The sequence below is a fragment of the Chlorocebus sabaeus genome, chromosome 10 (assembly GCF_047675955.1).
Source record: "Chlorocebus sabaeus isolate Y175 chromosome 10, mChlSab1.0.hap1, whole genome shotgun sequence".
Lineage (NCBI taxonomy): Eukaryota > Metazoa > Chordata > Mammalia > Primates > Cercopithecidae > Chlorocebus > Chlorocebus sabaeus.
This window is the reverse complement of record NC_132913.1, coordinates 75,834,451-75,854,331: the sequence shown is the minus strand read 5'-3', so window position 1 is coordinate 75,854,331 and position 19,881 is coordinate 75,834,451. Positions and strand designations below refer to the sequence as shown.

Below are 19,881 nucleotides of genomic sequence, written 5' to 3'. Positions count from 1 at the left end.
GAACACCTTGAAGCTCACAAACTAGAAAATCTAGAGGAAACTGACAAATTTCTAGAAATGCATAACCTCCCAACATTGAATCAGCAAGAAACTGAAATCTTGAACAGAACAATATCAAGTTCTGAAACTGAATCAGTAATAAAAAATCTGTCAACCAAACAAAGCCCCAGAGCAGATAGATTCACAGCCAAATTCTACTATATCTACAAAAGAAGAGTTGGTACCAATTCTACTGTAACCATTCCCAAAAAACTGAGGAGAAGGAACTTCTCTCTAACTCATTCGACGAAACCAGCATAATTCGGATACCAAAACATGGCAAAGATACAGTGAAAAAAGAAAACTATAGGCCAATATTCCAGATGCACAGAGATGCAAAAATTCTCAACAGAATACTTGCAAGCTGAATTCCACAGTACATTAAAAAAATAATTCAAAACAACCAAGAAGGCTTTATTCCTGGGATGCAAGGTTGGTTCAACATATGCAAATCAATAAATACAATTCAACATAAAAACAGAATTAAGAACAAAACTATATGATCATATAAACAGAAGTGGAAAAAGCCTTCAAAAAAATCCAGCATTCCTTCATGATAAAAATCCCTGCACAAACTAGGCACTGAAGGAACATACTTCAAAATAGTAACAGCCATCTATGACAAACCCACAGCCAACATCATACTGAACTGGCAAAAGCTGGAACATCCCCCTTGACAACTGGAACAAGACAAGGATGCCCACTCTCACCACTCCTATTCCACATAGTACTCAAAGTCCTTGCCAGAGGAATCACGCAATAGAAAAAAAGAGAAGGCTTCAAAATAGAAAAATAATAAGTCAAACTATCCCTCTTAACTTACAATACGTAATATGATTACCTAGAAGATCCTAAAGATTCCACCAAGAGGCTCCTGCAACCGATAGTAAACAACTTCAGTAAAGTTTCAGGATATAAAATCAATGTACAGAAATCAGTAGCATTTCTGTACACCAAATAACATTAGAGCTGAGAGATAAATCAATAATGCAATCCTATTTACAACAGTCAACAAAAAAAAAATAAAATACCTAGTAATACATCTAACCAAAGAGGTGAAAGATTTCTACCAAGAAGAACTACAAAACACTGCGGAAAAAAAATCAAACATGACATAAACAAATGGAAAAATATTCCTTGCTCATGAATTAGAAGAATTAATACTGTTAAAATGACCATATTGCCCAAACAATATACAGATTCAATGCTATTCCTATTAAATGACCAATGCCATGTTTCAGGGAATTAGAATTTTAAAAATTTTAAACTGCATATGAAACCAAAAAAGAGCTTGAATAGACAGAGCAATTTTAACCAAAAAGAATAAATCTGGAGGCATCACATTACCCGACGACTGTACTATAAGGCTATAGTAACCAAAACAGCATGGTACTGGTACAAAAACAGACACATAGACCAATGGCAAAGAACAGAGAATTCAGAAATGAAGCCACAAGTCTACAGCCATCTGATCTTGGACAAAGTCAAGAAAAATGAACAATGGGGAAAGGACTCCCTATTCAATAAATGGTGCTGGGATACCTAGCTATCCATATGCAGAAGAACAAAAGTGGACCCCAACCTTTTACCATATACAGAAATTAACTCAAGATGGATTAAATAATGTAGTACCTCAAACTATAAAAATCCTAGAAGAAAACAATGTCAATGCCCTTCTTGATATCAGCTTGGTAAGGAATTTTTGTCTAAGTTCCCAAAAGCAATTGCGACAAAAACAAAAGTAGACAAGTGGAACCTAATTAAAGAGCATCTGCACAGCAAAAGAAACTATCAAACAGAGTAAACAGACACCTTACAGAATGGGAGAAAATTTTCGCAAACTATGCATCCAACAAACGTCTAATACCCAGGTTCTATAGGAAACTTAAACAATTAAACACACAAAAAAACAAATAACCATATTAAAAATTGAGCAAAAGACATGAACAGACACTTCTCTCAAGAAGACAAACAAGCAGCCAATAAACATGAAAAAATGTTCCGCATCACTTATCATCAAAGAAATTCAAATAAAAACCACAATGAGATACAATCTCACACCAATCAGAATAGCTTATTAAACAGTAGAAAACAACAGATGCTGGTGAAGCTATGAAAAAAAGAGAATGCTTATACACTATTGGTGGGAATGCAATTTAGTTCAGCCTCTATGGAGAGAAGTTTGGAGATTTTCCAAGGAACTTAAAACAGTTACCATTTTCCAGCAACCCTGTTAATGGGTATACATACTTGACATATATCCATAAAAAGACAAATCTTTCTACCAAAAAGACACATGCACTCGCATGTTCATTGCAGCACTATTCATAATGGCAAAGACATGAAATCAACCGAGGTGCCCATTAACAGTAGATTGGATAAAGAAAATGTGGTACATATATACCACAGAATACTACGCAGCCACAAAAAGAACAAACTCATGTCCTTTACAGAAAATGGATACTGCTGGAGGCCATTATCCTAAACGTATTAGTGCAGAAACAGAAAAACAAATACTGGATGTTCTCACTTATAAGTAAGAAACATTGGGTACTTGTGGACATAATGATGGCAATAGTAGACACTGGGGACTTATAAAGGGGATGGGAAAAGAGGGTGTTAAGGGTTGAAAAACTAACTATTGGGTACTGTGCTCACTATCTGGGTGATGGAATCATTCATATCCCAAACCTCAGCATGATGCAATATACCCAGGTAACAAATCTGCACATGTAACTCTTGAATCTAAAATGAAAGTTGAAATTATTAAAAACAAAATGAGCAGAAATAAGTAACAGAAAAAACAGAAATTAATTTTTAATATTAACTAGTAATTTACTATTATTAATTTAAATATTAAATATTTATTACTTTAATATTAAATAATTAAATATTATCAATTTAATCTTAAACACTAATTGAATATTAATTATTAATATCAATTTATTATTAAATATTAGTCTTAATAGGAAATCGAGACTTGCGGACAGGAAAGGAAAGCACTGGCATTATTGATTTTGGTAAGGCAATATAGGATAACGAAGTCAACCGGCTAATCATGTTGAGTTGAACCCCACCTCATTGATATTTTGTAAAGGAGGTTTAGGTTGGGGGAAGCACGGAGATTTGATATTAAAAGCTTAAGAAACAGAATTATATAATTGATAGGTTGTCATGTGATAAACTTATTGATAGAAACCTGAAAATACTATTTTCCAACAATAAAAATAGTATGTGGGAATCATCTACTTTCTTACTACCTTTCCCTTTGTTTTATGTTTTTATCACTAAACAGACCTTTTTAAACTTTTATTTTAGATTCAGGGGGTGCATGTTCAGGTTTGTTACCAGGGTATACTGCATGATGCTGAGGTTTGGGATACAAATAGTCCCAGCACTGAGGTATTAAGCATAGTATACAACAGTTTGTTTTTAAACCCTTGTCCCCTCCCTCCTTCTCCCTCTGGTAGCCCCTAGAAACTATTGTTGCATCACTATGTCCATGAGTACCTAATATATGTACCTACTTATAAGTAAGAACATATGGTATATGGTTTTCTGTTTCTGCATTAATTCATTTAGGATAATGACCTCCAGATGCATCCATGTTGCTGCAAAAGGACACGATTTCATTCTTTACTATGGTTGCATAGTGTTCCAATGATGTATGTGTACCACATTTTCTTTATCCAATCCACCACTGAGAGGCATCTAGGTTGATTCCATGTTTTTGCTATTGTGAAAAGTGCTGCGATGAAAATGAGAGTGTATGTCTTTTTGGTATAAAGATTTGTTTTTCTTTTGGATATATAACAAGTATATTCAACCAGCAATAGGGTTGCTGGAAAATGGTTAACTATTTTAAGTTATTTGAGAAATCTCCAACTGCTCTCCACAGCAGCTGAACTAATTTACATTTCCACCAACAGTGTATAAGCATTCCCTTTTCTTCACAACCTCACCAGCATCTGTTATTTTTTAACTTTTTAATGACAGTTATTCTGCATGGTGGTGATTGTATCTCATTGCGATTTTGAATTTAATTTCTTTCATTAGTGATGTGGAACATTTTTTTCATGTTTGATGGCCACCTGTTTGTCTTGTTTTGAGAAGTGTCTGTTCCTGTTTCTTTTTCCCACTTTTTAATAGGGTTATTATTATTTTTTGCTTGTACAGTTGTTTAAGTTCCTTATAGATTCTGGATATTAGATGTTTGTTAAATGCATAGTTTGCAATACTTTATCCCATTCTGTAGGTGTCTGTTTACTCTGCTGATAGTTTCTTTTGCTGTGCAGAGGCTCTTTAATTTAATTAGGTCCCACTTGTCAACTTTTGTTTTTGTTGAAAGGCCAATGACCAGAATGGTGTTTCCTAGGTTTTCTTCCAGGATTCTCATACTTTAAGATCTTATATTTAAATATTTGATCCCTCTTGAGTTAATTCTTGTATATAGTGAAAGATAAGGGTCCAGTTTCAATCTCCTCCATATGGCTAGCCAGCTATCCCAGCACCAATTATTGAATAATCATCTCCCCATTTGTTATTTTTGTTGACTTTGTCGAAAATCAGATGGCTATAGGTGTGCAGCTTTAATTTTGGGTTCTCTATTCTGTACTATTGCTGCACCACAGACTTTTTCTAAGCCCAGCTTAATTTGGGACCCTATTCACTTTAGTTTTTTCCTCACTCTACAGTATCATATGCTATTTTTTTTTTTAAGTTTGGTATTTCTGTCTTTATATTTACAAATATTTAAAGTTAATGAAAAAAATTATCCTTATTCCAGGTAAATAAGCAACGATCAGGAGATCAGGTATAAGGAATAACCTAATAAATCATAAGTTATTGGTCAATTGGGTTTCATAAAGGTAGGTTTCTTCAAGTGGTCAGGAAGCCAAGGAAGAAAAACCAAACAGATATGATAGCCTAACTTGTTGATTAAGTTTTTAACAGAGCTTTTCACATATCTTTCTTTCTTTCTTTTTTTTTCATTTGAGATGGCATCTCACACTGTCACCTGTGCTGGAGTGCAGTGGTGCTATCTCAGCTCACTGCAACCTCCACCTCCTGGGTTCAAGCGATTCTCCTGCCTCAGCCCCCTGAGTAGCTGGGATTACAGGCAACTGCCACCACACTCATGTATTTTTTTTTTTTTTTTAACTTTTAGTAGAGACGGGGTTTCGCTGTGTTGGCCAGGCTGGTCTTGAACTCCTGACCTTGTGATTCCCCTGTCTCGGCCTCCCAAAGTGCTGGGATTACAGGCATAAGCCACCGCACCCAGCCAGTTCACATATCTTTCATTGGAAGAAATAGTCTCATTTAAAAGGTCAGATGAAATCATGCAGGAAATAATAGAAAAAGTTGCAATACATACCCATATACTCTTCACCTAGCCAACTGGTAACATTGTGCCACATTTGCATCACATTTGCATTTGCATTACATGATCCAATTTTGTCTCTCTTTACACACACACATACCCTATAAACATAAGTGGTAGCCATCTTGTAGTGGTAGTTAGTGGTAACCATCTTGTAGTGCTTTAAGCAATTAGCATTTTATGCATTTCTAAGGATATGCTATTATTAACCTGTGAATTCTAAAACCCAAAAAAGTTTTCTCTACATAACTGCATTTAATCGTGTTTGTATTTTATAAATACTTAAACGTGATTATCAACTAAAAAAAAATTTGAAACATTCCATATGTTCAACAATAGAAGAATAATTTGGTAAATTATGGTATATGAATGTGGTGAAATTATTAGAGTTTAGAATACACCATAGGTAGATTCAAATACAAAATAACAGGAACATACAAAAACGATACATAATGTATATTATCAGCTTTATATATTTCAATGTGTGCTGTGACAAGCCCCAAACCTTCAGATAAGAAATTGAAAATAATATTAATTACACATACACAAACATATACACACACTCTGAAACAGCTATCTAATTCATATGATTTAGAAAAAAACTTTCAACATAAGCATGGTCTACAAATACCCTATTCTGACTGGACATTTGCCACTATATATCCTTTTAATTTTGAAAAGAAGATGTAGGAATAGGATTATTTTTCTTTTTCATGACATGTAAGATGACACTTCATTGCTACACTTTTGATTGAATTGTCCTTTTGTAACTTATTGCTTCCTTGGTCTATTGTTCTTTATGTAACTGCTAATTGCCTAATAATTTATCTCATTCATACCTTGCTTTCAATTGCCTTGTTTCCCAGCAAACTACAGATATCCCAAATGCTTGAATCAACCCTCTACTATCTTTTCACCATTTCACTTTTTTAATTTCAGCCACCTTACCAGTAGTTATTTTAGGATCCCCATAACTAAAGTAAATCTTCACATCTTTGTTTGTAATTGAATATTGAGGGTGAATAATAGAGAAGATTAGACTAGATAATTGTGAGAGGACTTGAATTCATGTCTTGGGAAGTTTGACGGAATGCCATTGTTCTTTAATATGGAAAGTTGAAGGTATGCCATTGAGCTTTACTACAGATTTCCACAGTTAGAGGTTCTGATTCTGGAGGCAAATTTGGGGCCTTAGAAATTACATTTGGAAATGCCTCAGGTAATTTTTTTGTAGCTATTCCATAAGCTACAATTGGAAAATGAGGCCTACTGCATTTAGCCACTAAACTATGCACAATAGCAGATCCCCTCCAACTTTAATGTGCATATGAATCACTATGTTTCTTCTTTAACTGCAAATACAGATTCTGTAGGTCTGTAGCAGAGCCTGAGATTCAACATTTCTAACAAGCACCCAATAGATGTGATTGCTGACAGTCCACAGGCCACACTTTAAATATCCAGTTGTTGCTGGGAACTGGAATTTACATAGATGAAGGTATCAAAGATACTTGCTGGACTAGAGAAAAGTTGCAGACCTGTGGGAAACATTTTTATAATCTGTTAACAGGCCAGAAGTTCCTCTTTTGGCTTTTATATTGAATTAATTTGTCAATATGTATCTTACGGTGTTAGAAGAATGCTTTGACAATATGTATTTATAAAATAATTGGAGTTAAATATTAATTTTTCCAAATTGACTAATACAGTCTTATGAAAATTACTAAATGATAACTCTGAGGCATTGTGAATAAAGTACTGTATTTATTTACTAAGCCTGCCATAACAAAATACCACTGACTGGGTGGCTTATCCAACAGGAATTTATTTTTTCCTAGTTCTGCAGGTTACAAGTCCAAGATCCAGGTGTCGGTAGGTTTGGTTTCTCTGGGGCCTCTCTCTTTGGCTTGCAGATTGCTGCCTTCACTCTGTGCCTTCACGTGGGCCTTACTCCGAGTATACATATCCCTGGTGTCTCTTCCTCTTTCTGTAAGGATACTAGACATGTCGGATGAGGGCCCCACCCTTAAAGTCTCATTTAACCTGAGTTACCTCTTTGAAGGCCTTATCTTCAAATATAGTCATATTAGGGGTTAGGGCATCAATGTAGGAATTCTGGAAGGAAACACTTTAGTCTAACACAAGTACATGTGTGAATGAATTCAAATCCAGAACAGATTATATTTTAAAATATTTAATTTGCTTTGAAGGGTCAGAGGCCCTTAAATACAAGAAACTTAAGTTTACACTGTGTTATGGGCTGAATTGTGTTCCCCAGAAATCACATGTTGAAGCTCTAATCCTCAGCACCTCAGAATGAGACTGTAGTTGGAGTGCTAAATTAAATAAGCATGAGGCCATTCACCTGGGGTTGTCTCTGTTTTTTGAGTTCCTAGACAACAAACTGCAACCTAACTAGTACGTAAATAAACTGAACACTAATTTGGAAGTAGAACACACAGCTAAGTTTCAGCCAATTACAGGCAGCCAGCTCATCACAACATGTCGATATAAAGTAGATGCCTTGCTGTAGCCAATCAGGTGAGTTGTCACTTTGATTCTGTGTTCAGCCTATAAAAAGCTCCATGTTCACGCTGCTGGGCAAAGCTTTCTGAACATCTTCTGGTTTCAAGTGCTGCCTGCTTCATGAATCATTATCTGTTCAAATAAACTCTGCTAAATTTAATTTGTCTAGTTTTTCTTTGAACAGGAGATAAGGCCTTTAAAAAGGTAATTAAGTTAAAATGAGGCCATGAGTATGGTTCCTAATCCAATTTGATGAGTGTCCTTATAAGAAGAGACACCAGACGAGTTTGTGCACAGGTGGATGACCATGTGAAGAGGCAGCAACAGGGCAGCCCTCTGCAAGCCAAGGAGAACGACTACAGAGGAAATCAACTCTGCTGGCATCTGGATCTTGGAACTCCAGCCTCCACAACTGTGAGAAAATATTTTCTGTTGTTTAAGTCACCCAGTTGTGGTGTTTTGCTATGGCCTTCCTAGAAAACTAATACACACTGATTACATCTACAGGAAATAAAAGTCAACGCAGAATATTTTAATAAGCAACACACAGCTTTTATCTTCTTTCATACTCAGTGAACCACACTATATGTATCTCTTTCACATTTCATGAAAAAAAATTCCTAAATACAAGTCCAAACACTGCTGAATATGCTTAACATAAGTTATTAATATTATATCCCAAACAAGCTGAAGAAAAGATCACTTATAACGCAATTCCAAAAGTTGTTTTCACTTCTAAAAATCCTAGAGTTTCGAACTGCCATTAGCTCAGAACTAAACAGTTCAGGGTGGCAAAAATTATTAAATATTTGTTAAAGTAAGAATATAATTGCAATTAATTAAAGATTACCTCTAACATTAAAAAGAAGCCTTACCTTTGTTTTGGGTTCTAGAATTTTTACTCCATAAATTGATATTTGCAACTCCACTTTAGGAATTTTCTGGCCTTCAGATTTCTTGATATGTCTTGCAAACTACAAATGAAAAATTATTCACAAAACTACAATTCTATTTCTATAAAGAATGAACAAAAATAAACACACATTTGGAGTTCATATTCAATTTCAAACTTTCATTAAGTGAATTTTTGCCAAGTATAAAGCATTTTATAAAGATAGTCTCAAAATATTTAAAAATCATAGCAATCAGCCATTATAATTCACATTGATTTTCAGCAATTTTTTTAAATTAAGATTTTTAATGCACTTCTTTCATGGTATTTACAAAAATGTATTCATACCAGACAGCTGAGGAAACTCAAAATACTTTGTGGGAAGATGTGCAGAGATCAGTTTGTTTTTCTGTGAATCTTTTGTTGTTATTATCTTCACAGAATTAGCAGTTCATCAGCTGTTGAATATGCCCTCTTTGCCATTTCTAGATATTTACTTAGTTTGGAACACTATTCTATCCAACCACATCTATACATAAAAAGAAGCAGATTACCATGTCCAAACTGAAGCTAAGAATTGAAGTAATTACCCCAGCTGAAAGACTCAGGTATAGAACTAGACTCAGTCTAGAACTACACATATAGTGAGTAGCTTGAAAGCACAGATTTTTTTCAATACTTTTGTAGTAGTATTTATTATATTTTCTCACTGAGTTAGTAGGTGTATGTAAATGCTTGTTCTATTCTGTTATAAAATCAAAAAGAAAATCAGAACAGTCATGTGTTTAGCAGATGGAGTCTCTGCCTCTCTCCTAGCACTGCTTAATTTAGTGGGGGAAAATTTCAGGAGCCCAGCCAAACTTGAATATTAAACAATTAATATTCTTTTTAAAAACTTTAATTTTAAAATATAGGCATAAACACAACATATATGTATATATATATACACACACACTATTTAGTATACACATAGCCCATGCAACATTTGGAACATATTTGTACTAAAAAATATTTGTCTGAAATTCAAAGTTTACTAGGCGTCCTGATTTTAATTGACAATTTTACTCTCTCCCTACATTCCTTCTCTCCTCTGCAATCACCCCCACATCCAGCTTTTTCTTTTTAAGAAATGGAAAGAAAACTATTAGAAGAAATAATTTCTCACCCCTCTTCTAGTGCTTCAAAAAGTTATTTCCTAGTGTACCTTTTTCTCTCTAAGGATATAGATCATCCTAACTTGACTCAAAATTGATGACATGTAATGCAAGATAGTGTTCCAGTCCTCTTGTATGTCATAGTTACTTGCACTGTGTATTTCACTGTAATTTAGGGCAGATGTGAATACACATGGCATAGCTCCGTTCTGGAGCACAGAGTGATTAAAAGTCTTTCTCTCTTTTCATGGCTTTGCACTGCCACAGAGAATAATACAATTAATGCATATATGAATGCCTTTAAGTGTCTGCCTTCCTATCCTGGGGGTACCATTTGTTTTATTCCATTTTGAGTGGTATAATTTTTCCCCTTGCTGTCTATCTTGCTCTATGAACTTAGGTTGCTATTTTTTGTATTCAGCAGTCTTACTGCTGCACATGATACAACTAACTTGTGCCAGATACTTTTCTTTTTTGTCTTTAATAAATTTATTTTGCTTGAGTGTAGATCTTTAAAAATTATCCCAGCTATCTCCCAAAGAATGTGGATTAATTTTGTTTATTTTCACTTCATAATCTCCTTATATCAGCATAATTAAGCAATTTGAAGGTTTTCACATAGGAAGGCTTACAAAATAAGTCATCAGGTCTCCAACTATGTGAATGCATCTGGATAAAGCAACTCTCATTATCAGCTGCAGAAGCATCCTCAGCTTGTTTCCTAGGTTCTGTTGTTTTCCAGAAACAGACAGAGCATGGCTTTTGAAGCCCCTTCCACATACAGACTCAACCATTCCTGTGACCTCTGACAAGAACTGTGCAATCTTTAAAATTTTTTCCCACTGAAACATCTATCACAAAGCAACCACTATTATTAAACTTAACTATTGAGAAGGAAAGAAAGAATGGAAGAACTAGAGAAGGGAAGGAAGTAGGGGCTGAGGTAGAAAAACAAAGTGGAGAGGTAAGAAGGGAGTGGGGAGGAAGAAAGGAAGAGAGGGAAGAAGGAGAGAATGAAATAAAGAAAAAGAAAAAGAAGCACATTTCTAATCCAGGTTTTCTGAAACTTTTCTCTCTTCTTCATAACAGGATGAATTAACTGTGCTCAAAACAGCTTCAGATTCATGCAATCTAATCTTATTTCAAAGATAAGGATAGTAAGTCCCAGATAAGCTACGTACCATGGTCATAAAATGGGTTTGTAGGAATTAGGCCCAGTAACTAGTTTTCCAGATATCCACTAAATAATCTTTTTCTTTTATACAACATAAATTCTGCATTTAGAAAAGAAAATTCCCAGTTCTACCTTCATTCATATCAATGTTTACACTGGTTATTGACCTTAATTTTTGAAACTATGTTACACAACTCTCATGCCTAAAGTTATACTCATTCAATCTATATTTTTCTCAGTTTAATATTCTCCTTCCTGCCTCTCTTTGTTTTTTTCTAAAACTTAAGCTAACTGTATTCTGTAGTTTGCATGCTCCCCTCTAAGTCCCTTTTGCTACTTACAGATTTCTTGCCTTCCTAATATTTCTAATTAACCTTAGGAAGATATGCTGATCAATCTACATAACATTATATTCTATTTTTTCCCTAGTTACTATTTTAATGTCAAAGCTTGAACAGTCTTTTTTGTAAATTTCTTTCAATTTTTGCTTCAGTGGATTTATTTCTTGTTAGATCTAGATGGATACAGTGATCTGCCATTAAAACTTGAATATAATAATCCAATAAAAATTATTCAAAGGAAGTGATGCATAAGCATTTTGGAGAATGACTGGATACAACAAATGAATATAACCAAGACTTTGTCATCATAAAGTGATGGGGAAGGATGGAGTAGTACTTGAAATAAAGTATTTGGTTAAATATATACTACTAATAAATAGAACTATTAAAGAAAATTTAAAGGGAGCACAACTGAGTTTCAATATTATCATTACATAATTTCTATCCATTTCTCAGAGGACTTTTAAAAAGTGAAATTAAGTAAACTACTAATGGAATATAGAGTATTAGGCAATAAAATTAATTTACTAATTTGGGCCTATTATTTGAAGCTACTATTCTTCTTTGGGGTTCTCATATTTATATTTTTAATTTAAAGTATTTCTAATAACACTGCAGGAAATGAGCTATGTTTATATATAATTAAATTAAGCTCTAAATGTTTTATTAATTACACAACTGATTGTGAAGACAAAATAGTGTTATACAACACAGAAAGAGTGAGTTCAAATGGAAAATCTACTAGGCTGAGACTTCAAGAGGCTTGACAGCAATTCCCAAGGGCTACATTTTCTTGCAGTAATTTCATGTAACTTTAATTTAGTTGTACCAGAGTGAGGGGATTTTCACTCTAAAACTGGATTCCAGGAATGCTGCCCACTGGGTCTCTCCCAGGGAAATTGATAAGCTTTGAATCTATATATCAATACTTACATGTAAAAATCACAAATTGTTTATGAAATACATTGAGCCCCCAACATCTGTACTAGTTGCATTAATAAAAATATATAAATCACTATTAAAAATATAATTTATTCCAATAAACAGTGCTATTCAATACATAGAAGTCGAAAGGGTTTAAAATTACTACATTTCAGAAAATTTGTTTTATTTGTTGTTGTTGTTTTTGTTTATTTTTTTGTTTGTTTCTTTTTTGAGACGAAGTTTCCCTCTTGTTGCCCAGGCTGGAGTGCAATGGCGCAATCGCAGCTCACTGCAACCTCCGCCTGCCGGGTTCGAGCGATTCTCCTGCCTCAGCCTCCCAAGTAGCCGGGATTACAGGCAGGTGCCACCAAGCCCGGCTAAAACATGATCAAGAAATAGAAACTGTTGAACATGATTAGGAAATAAAGAACATATTTTGATATGGTATCTGAACTTTAAAAGGTTAATACTTACAAAAATAATTATATTTATAAAAGAAAAATTTATAAACGATAAATTCTCTAAAAAATGACAGTGTAAAAAAGTCAAAGTTTTAAAATTTTTTGAAAACTAAGCAGGCATCATTAAACACAGAAACATGAAAAATTCATATTAATAATTCTTTAATTTCTCCATCAGATTTTATTCTTAAATTTTAAATTCTTGTTTAACATCAGAAGCCATTACATTAATATTGCTGAAAAAAGGAGTAAATATAAATAAAATGTTAGCTTACATGGTAATATAAAATAAATAGTATAAAGTAAGTAATATAAAATAAAATAAATTATAAAATCACATACTGAATTATATAATTTTTTTGAAAGCAGTCAGAATTCATATGTTACAGAAAAACAAATAGGAAATTAAAATGGAGATGTGTACATATGATAAAAGAGCAAGTTTCTTTTTTTCTTTCTTTTAGTAGAGCCACACCACCACCTACTGGCCATTTCGAACCAGTAGAGCCGGGTTTGACATTTAAAAAGTAGTATACTTTGAATTGTAGCTTCTGACCCTTGACACACACAAAAAAGCAAAAAATAAATAAATAAATAAATAAATAAAAAGTATTGTTTTATTCATTATCATTCGTGTATGAATCATTACCCTTAGAAATACTTTCCTGATATACAAAATGTTTGCAATCAGCACAGTAAAATTGCTTATTAAATACAAACTTATTTTGGAAGATATTTGAGAAACAACAGCTTCTATAAACTAAGTGTGCATTTTTAAACTATACTACGTAATTTTTTTTACCTTATTGTAGGTCACATTCTTTTATTAACAGAGTACATTTCTAAACATGCAACTCCACAGAAATACATATACAATCCTTCAAAAATATATGTAAACTAGCCATTGTTTAGAAAGCATTTGATTTCAAATATGCTTTTACATTTGATCTATTCATTATTCAATTGAATTTTTTTTGGTTTTCGATTTGGGTTGACTGAACAACCTACAAGGCATAAAGAAATACTACGTGTAAATAGCATTGTTTCTTTCATAAAACATTCTGATTGAAGTTGGATTCATGCCCAGATTTTGCAACTTTTTGAAAGCATTTAAATAGAATCCTATTCTAATGTTGTCCATAAACTGTGAGCCCTTTTAAATCTTCTTTGGGATTGATTAAAACTATTGGCCAATAAAAGGCAAATCTAAATTATTACCTAATGAACGGTGGAAATAAATAGTTGGCTAATCCACTTTTTTCCCAAATGGGAGCGATATTGTCTTGGGAGTTTTCAGCATATTTACTTAAAAGGATTAGTAAAATATTTTCATATAAAATAAGATGGATAAAATATTATTGACCTTTATTTCTTTACCCAGAATAGAAGCCATGCCAATTCAATTATTTCTCAATTTAAACACAGAGTGGATTCCACCAGATATGACATTCTCAAAGCAAAGTAATACCATTTAATGTCTCTGAGTTTGCCTGGCACACTCAGAGGTCTAACCCTCCTTTAGAATAACTGGAGAGTCCCTAAACCAAATAAAGTTAGAGAAGGGTTATTTCTCCAAAAATGTGAGAGCGACTATAGAGAATAACATTAATTGTGTTAAAAAAAAAAAGTAGCACTATATATATTTTCTTATATGATAAAGCTGAGAATTCTGTTGAGGAGTTTTTTAAATTTTAAAATCTCAGTGACAACAATGTCCTTCGAGATGTGGAACAATTAGAGAAACATGGTGTGTGGCGTCTTATATAAGATTTTCTCAGGAAACTTGTTGACTAGGATACGTGGGGTTGCTTATTAAATGTCCTCCTCTCCTCTCTTAGTTTCACCAGTTTCCCCATGGCTACTTATGGACATTGCCAGATCCTGTTGGACTTGTAGATTAGGACATATTTAACATACAGTGTCACTGCAAAATTCTGGTTGAAATCAACTCTAACTCCACATTTTTAACTGGTGGATATTATATCTTAGCCTTTAAATATAGTTGTTATGTCATTTCTAGCTTTTGATTTGGGACATAAGTTCACATTATCCAAGCAAAGTAAAGGCAAGCTACAAAACAAACATTCAAGACACACTGCCATAAAATATTATTTTTAGAAAAATATGAACAGTATGCCATATTTTAAAAACAATTTTGTGTACATGTTTACTATTAAAAATGTTTCCTTGATATGATTACATTTCTTCAATAGTTCATTTTTAATAGGGTGAAGCTATACCTGCAACAAAGTTATTCATGCTTTGATCTCCTTCAATCTGCTGAAAACGTGACAGAATCAATGTACTTGTAAATTATTTGAAGGGTTTTCCCTACCTTTAATTTCCTTACAGCATCTCTCACAACTTCTGTTCCTTTTGGCTGTTCCACTTCTGTACTGCCAAGAAACTGAAAATGGTCATTTGTGAGACACAGTCTTTATTACGTCATATATCTATGCATCATGTTGAACTATAAGATTGCATAATAGAATGGTTTAATAGTAATGCAAACTCACATTTTAATTAAATACAAATATTATTTTATAATATATCAAAATATAAATAAACTTTATCATTTATACTTACTGTTAATCAATGTTTATTTTTAAAAACATACTTGTTTTCTAAATATTTTACTTGCAGATTTTTACTGGAAAGAAAACTGAAGTTATTTTATTAGGCCCAAGGGAATAAAGTTGATCTCAACCATTAAAATTTAGTAAACTTATTAGTAATTAAAAATTATTTTTCATTCAAAGCATGTAATTGTATTTTGTTACTATATTTAACATCAATAGTAAATTTCAAAGTTTATAATTTCAAGTAAACATTTTTCTTTGTTTTCCACTTATGAGACTCATCTAACATGTAGAATTTAAAATACAAGCTTCTTTTAATAGCCAATATATACAACTAAGTAAAGCTATAGTTAGACTAAAGAAATAAAACATACATGATCTACAATTTTACTGTTTTAAATAAACCTGCAAGTAGTCAGTAAGTGATATGGTTTGGCTGTGTCCTTGCCCAAATCTCATCTTGAATTGTAGCTCCTGTAATTCCCATGGGTTATGAGAGGAAATTGGTGGGAGGTAATTGAGTCACAAGGGTGGGTCTTTCCTGTGCTGGTCTCATGATAGTAAGTCCCATGAGACCTGATGGTTTTATAAAGAGGTATTCCCTTACCCAAGCTCTCTTGCCTGCTGCCATGTAAGACATGACTTTGCTCTTCGTTCGTCTTCTGCCATGATTGTAAGTTTGCTGAGGTCTCCCCAGCACTGTGGAACTGTGAGTCAATTAAACCTCTTTCCTCTATAAATTTCCCAGTCTCGGGTATGTCTTTATTAGCAGTATGAGAACAGAATAATACAGTGTGTTTAGTTAAAACCTGACCGATCCATAAAAAGAAAAAAGTTTCATAATAATTATCACACTGTAATAAAATCTCTACCTTGGAGAGATATAATACCTCCTAAACATAAGTCTGGTATCACCAAATGTTCAATACCAATTAGAATTGAAATATAGAGGTTTTATTCTAGAAAAATGTCTATATACAGGGCAAACAAACATTAAATTCATGAAGTATATGTAATTTTCCAAAGACTTTTTCTTTGTTCTTGTGACATACCATCAATTATAAGACCAAAGAGATTCACAAATTAATCACTTCTCCTATGTATAGACATAGGAGAATATGTGTTTGTAAAATCTACATCAAAGATTCCATAAGTGGAGTCTTTTTCATGTATTAACTTACAGAATATAAGGGAAACTATAGTAACGTCATTTTATCTCTTATTCCTTCCTTCATTTTTGAAAAAAAAAAATCACTAAGGAAATTAGAGTTTTGATTTTCAAAATGGGCTCGCTGCACAACTGGCATGAGAATTACCTAGAGAGTTGGTTAAAATGTAAAAATACATGTTCCTTGATCAAATAAATCATAATCTTTAGAGGTAGGGCAAGTGAATTATATTTCTAGAAGCACTGCAAGTGATTCCTTGTACCAAAGTCTAAAGAACAGAGTTAGAAACAGTTAACAGGCCATGCGGATAGTGGAAGGTAGGTACAAACATGAGTTGAAAATACAGGCAATAACTGGTGTTCCCTTTCCGATGAACTAATGGAGGATAGAGAGTAAAGCTCAGTTGCACTGAGGCAAAGAGAAGTTTCACTTTTCAGATTCTGTAAGGTACAACAGTTCCTTTTTCTTTCTTTCTTTTTTTTTTTTTTCAGATGGAGTCTCACTCTGTTGCCAGGCTGGAGTGCAGTGCTGCAACCTCGGCTCACTGCAACTTTCGACCCCTTGGTTCAAGCAATTCTCCTTCCTTAGCCTCTAGAGTAGCTGGGATTACAGGAACGTGCCACCATGCCCATGTAATTTTTGTATTTTTAATAAAGACAGAGTTTCACCATGTTGGCCAGGATGGTCTTGATCTCCTGACCTCGTGATCCGCCCGCCTTAGCCCCCCAAAGTGCTGGGATTACAGCTGTGGGCCACCATGCCTGGCCAACAGTTCCTTTTTCTAATATGCTTCAACTACATCAAATTGTTAACAGGCCCTAGATAAGATATCAACAGGCTTTCAGTTTGCCCCACTGTGACCTGAAATTGTTGGTTGACCAGGCATACATAAAAGACCAAAGTGAATGAGAAATTTTAAGCTGAAAAAGAAATGAAATCCTGCTACCAAGATCGGGAGACAGCCAAATCTATTCCTGACACCAATGGAGCTGTCACATTTCTCCAGTTTTGGATGAGTGTTTTCAAACTTGATTGAATGACAGAATCATAGGGGGCGCTTTAGCCAGGTGCAGTGGTTAGGATATGGTGCTTTAATAAGCAATCTGTAGTTTCAGCTACTCAAGAGTTTGAGGCAAGAGATCTGCCTGGGTGCAGGAGTTTGAGGCCAGCCTAGGCAACACAGTGAGGCCCTGTCTCAATTAAAAATAAAAAAAGAGAGAGAGAGAGAGAGAGAGAGAGAGAGAGAGAAATAATCATATTGGAAGCTATAATCTTATTACCAATGCCTGCAAGTCTGATTTGACTAGCCTGGGTCAGAATCAGGCCATCTATATATTTTAAAGCTCCCTAAGTGATATTAATGTGCCACCAGGTGTGAAAAGCACCATTTCAGATCATCCAGAAAGGAAGAAGAGTTCAAGTAGCTGAGGAGGATTTAACATAATAGAAACTATTTAGTTCTGAATACATCCCCAGGGTAAACTGTTCTCAACTTCTCTGAATTTATCATATCACTGTGATTAGGGGATGGTCTAGTAGTAGCAGGAGCAGAGGAGCAAAGGTGGATCCTTTATGGGGAAGTAATTATTGAACTAGAAGAAGGAAAGATCTGGTGTGTCAGTAATAGACTGTAAGTTTTACTGGCAATATTTCTGAAGGAATATTCACACTTCAGCAGGAATGGCATGAGTCAAAAGTATTATATGCAAATAAAGCCATAGGGGAAAAGTATGGAAGAACTCCAAGTATATTCAAAATGAATCAACCTCTAGCTGTGCTCCAGGAACCTTTTAACATGTTTCTTTCACACTAGCTTTAATGAAATCCTTTTAGTAAAGCAACACTGGGAGAAGCCTTGAGTGATGGTACGTATTAAAATATATCTTAATATGGAGCACTCTACTTAACCCCACTTTTCCTTATGTAATGTTAGAAAACCTATATGACAATCATGCTAAAACTAAAAAAAAAGTTTATTCCTTATACTTCCTGTATTTTTTTAATTATAAAAAATCATGATATATAGATTAAATAATTCATATTTATATGCATTTCTTACGCCTATCTAAAATATTTATAAAACTCTTAGATATGAGGTAGCATGTTAGAACAAGCTCTAGATTTAGAATCTGAAGATGTTAGAAAAGTCCCCGAATTTCTGCCTTGTCTGACTCTTTTGAAAGACAGAGATAATAATGCTGTTCTTCTCTCCTTATAAAATCATTCTAAAGAGCAATTGCAATAAGAGATGAAAAAAAGAAAACCTCTTTAAACTGCAAGGTGTTCATGAGGGATTGCCATTCCCTTATCTGGTAATTGTTAGGGGAAGATATTAGGGTTTAGTGGACACAACTGGTGCCTGTTCAGTTCTCCTGGGATCCACTTTATCAACTCAGAGACCATCTTCCAGTTTCCACATGTTTTGCTGGTAATGACTCACACTCAAGACCTCCATTGTATTCCTTTTGGGCAATGAAGTCAAAGGCACCTTGCCGATATTGAGAGCTAGAAGCATATGGGAGTTGTTGGTTTTTTTTAATCCCCCCCATACCCACACCACCCCATCATCACATTCCTTAGCCAACGACTGACTTGGCTAAGGAAAGTAAGCCAAGTCAAGTTTTGTACCTCCACAAGTTTTGTGGAGGTACAAAAGCCCAGCTTCTTTGTTTGGAGGTGCGATAAATGCTAAGGTATAATGTTATGATGCAGAGCTTACCATGGAATTAGGCTAATACTGTGGCTCCAGCTGATGTCTACTCTTCCTTCATGTCTTCTTGCCAGCTCTGCTTTTTCTGTTCATTTACTGATTTCTCCTGGGAGCACCCTCTTAATAAATCAATGCACTTAAATCTTTTGCCTTGCGGTTTATTTCTGGGAGAAACTGGTCTAAGACACTGGTTAAAGGCTTAAATGCTTACATTCCAGGGACATACAGTCTAGTATATAAACCCATAAATAACTGTCCTAAGTGCCATCAAAAGTCTTGTACAAAGTATACGAACTTTGATTTTTATCTTTTCCACTCTTCCTGGGTTCTGGAGGGTGACCATGACCAGGGAATTAATTCATCCTATTCTAACAGAAGAGTTGTTAAATAGCTGAAGAATTAGCAAAATGCTAGGCATGGCTGGGAGCAGAAGTGAGTCACCTAACTGACAAAGATACTAAGCAGAAGTCCACATGCAGAATTGAAAGATCCCCTAGACTCTTTTCTCAGCCTGGCTCCCAGGATACTAGCT

General features: G+C 34.2%; 1 protein-coding gene across 10 annotated transcripts in view; it reads right to left on the bottom strand.

Moving 5' to 3' along the window:
• GULP1 (GULP PTB domain containing engulfment adaptor 1) overlaps positions 1 to 19,881 on the bottom strand; it is a 301,980-nt gene that overhangs the window by 58,044 nt on the left and 224,055 nt on the right. For all 10 annotated transcript variants that reach the window (XR_012094240.1, XR_012094241.1, XM_038001858.2 and 7 more), the window contains 2 exons: positions 15,227 to 15,298; positions 8,821 to 8,919 (listed from right to left, as the gene is read on the bottom strand). Coding sequence is in view for 8 of the 10 variants with exons in the window: in XM_038001858.2 (XP_037857786.1) it covers positions 8,821 to 8,919; positions 15,227 to 15,298 (171 nt within the window). In the remaining 2 variants the exon portion in view is untranslated. The remainder of the gene's footprint in view (positions 1 to 8,820; positions 8,920 to 15,226; positions 15,299 to 19,881) is intronic.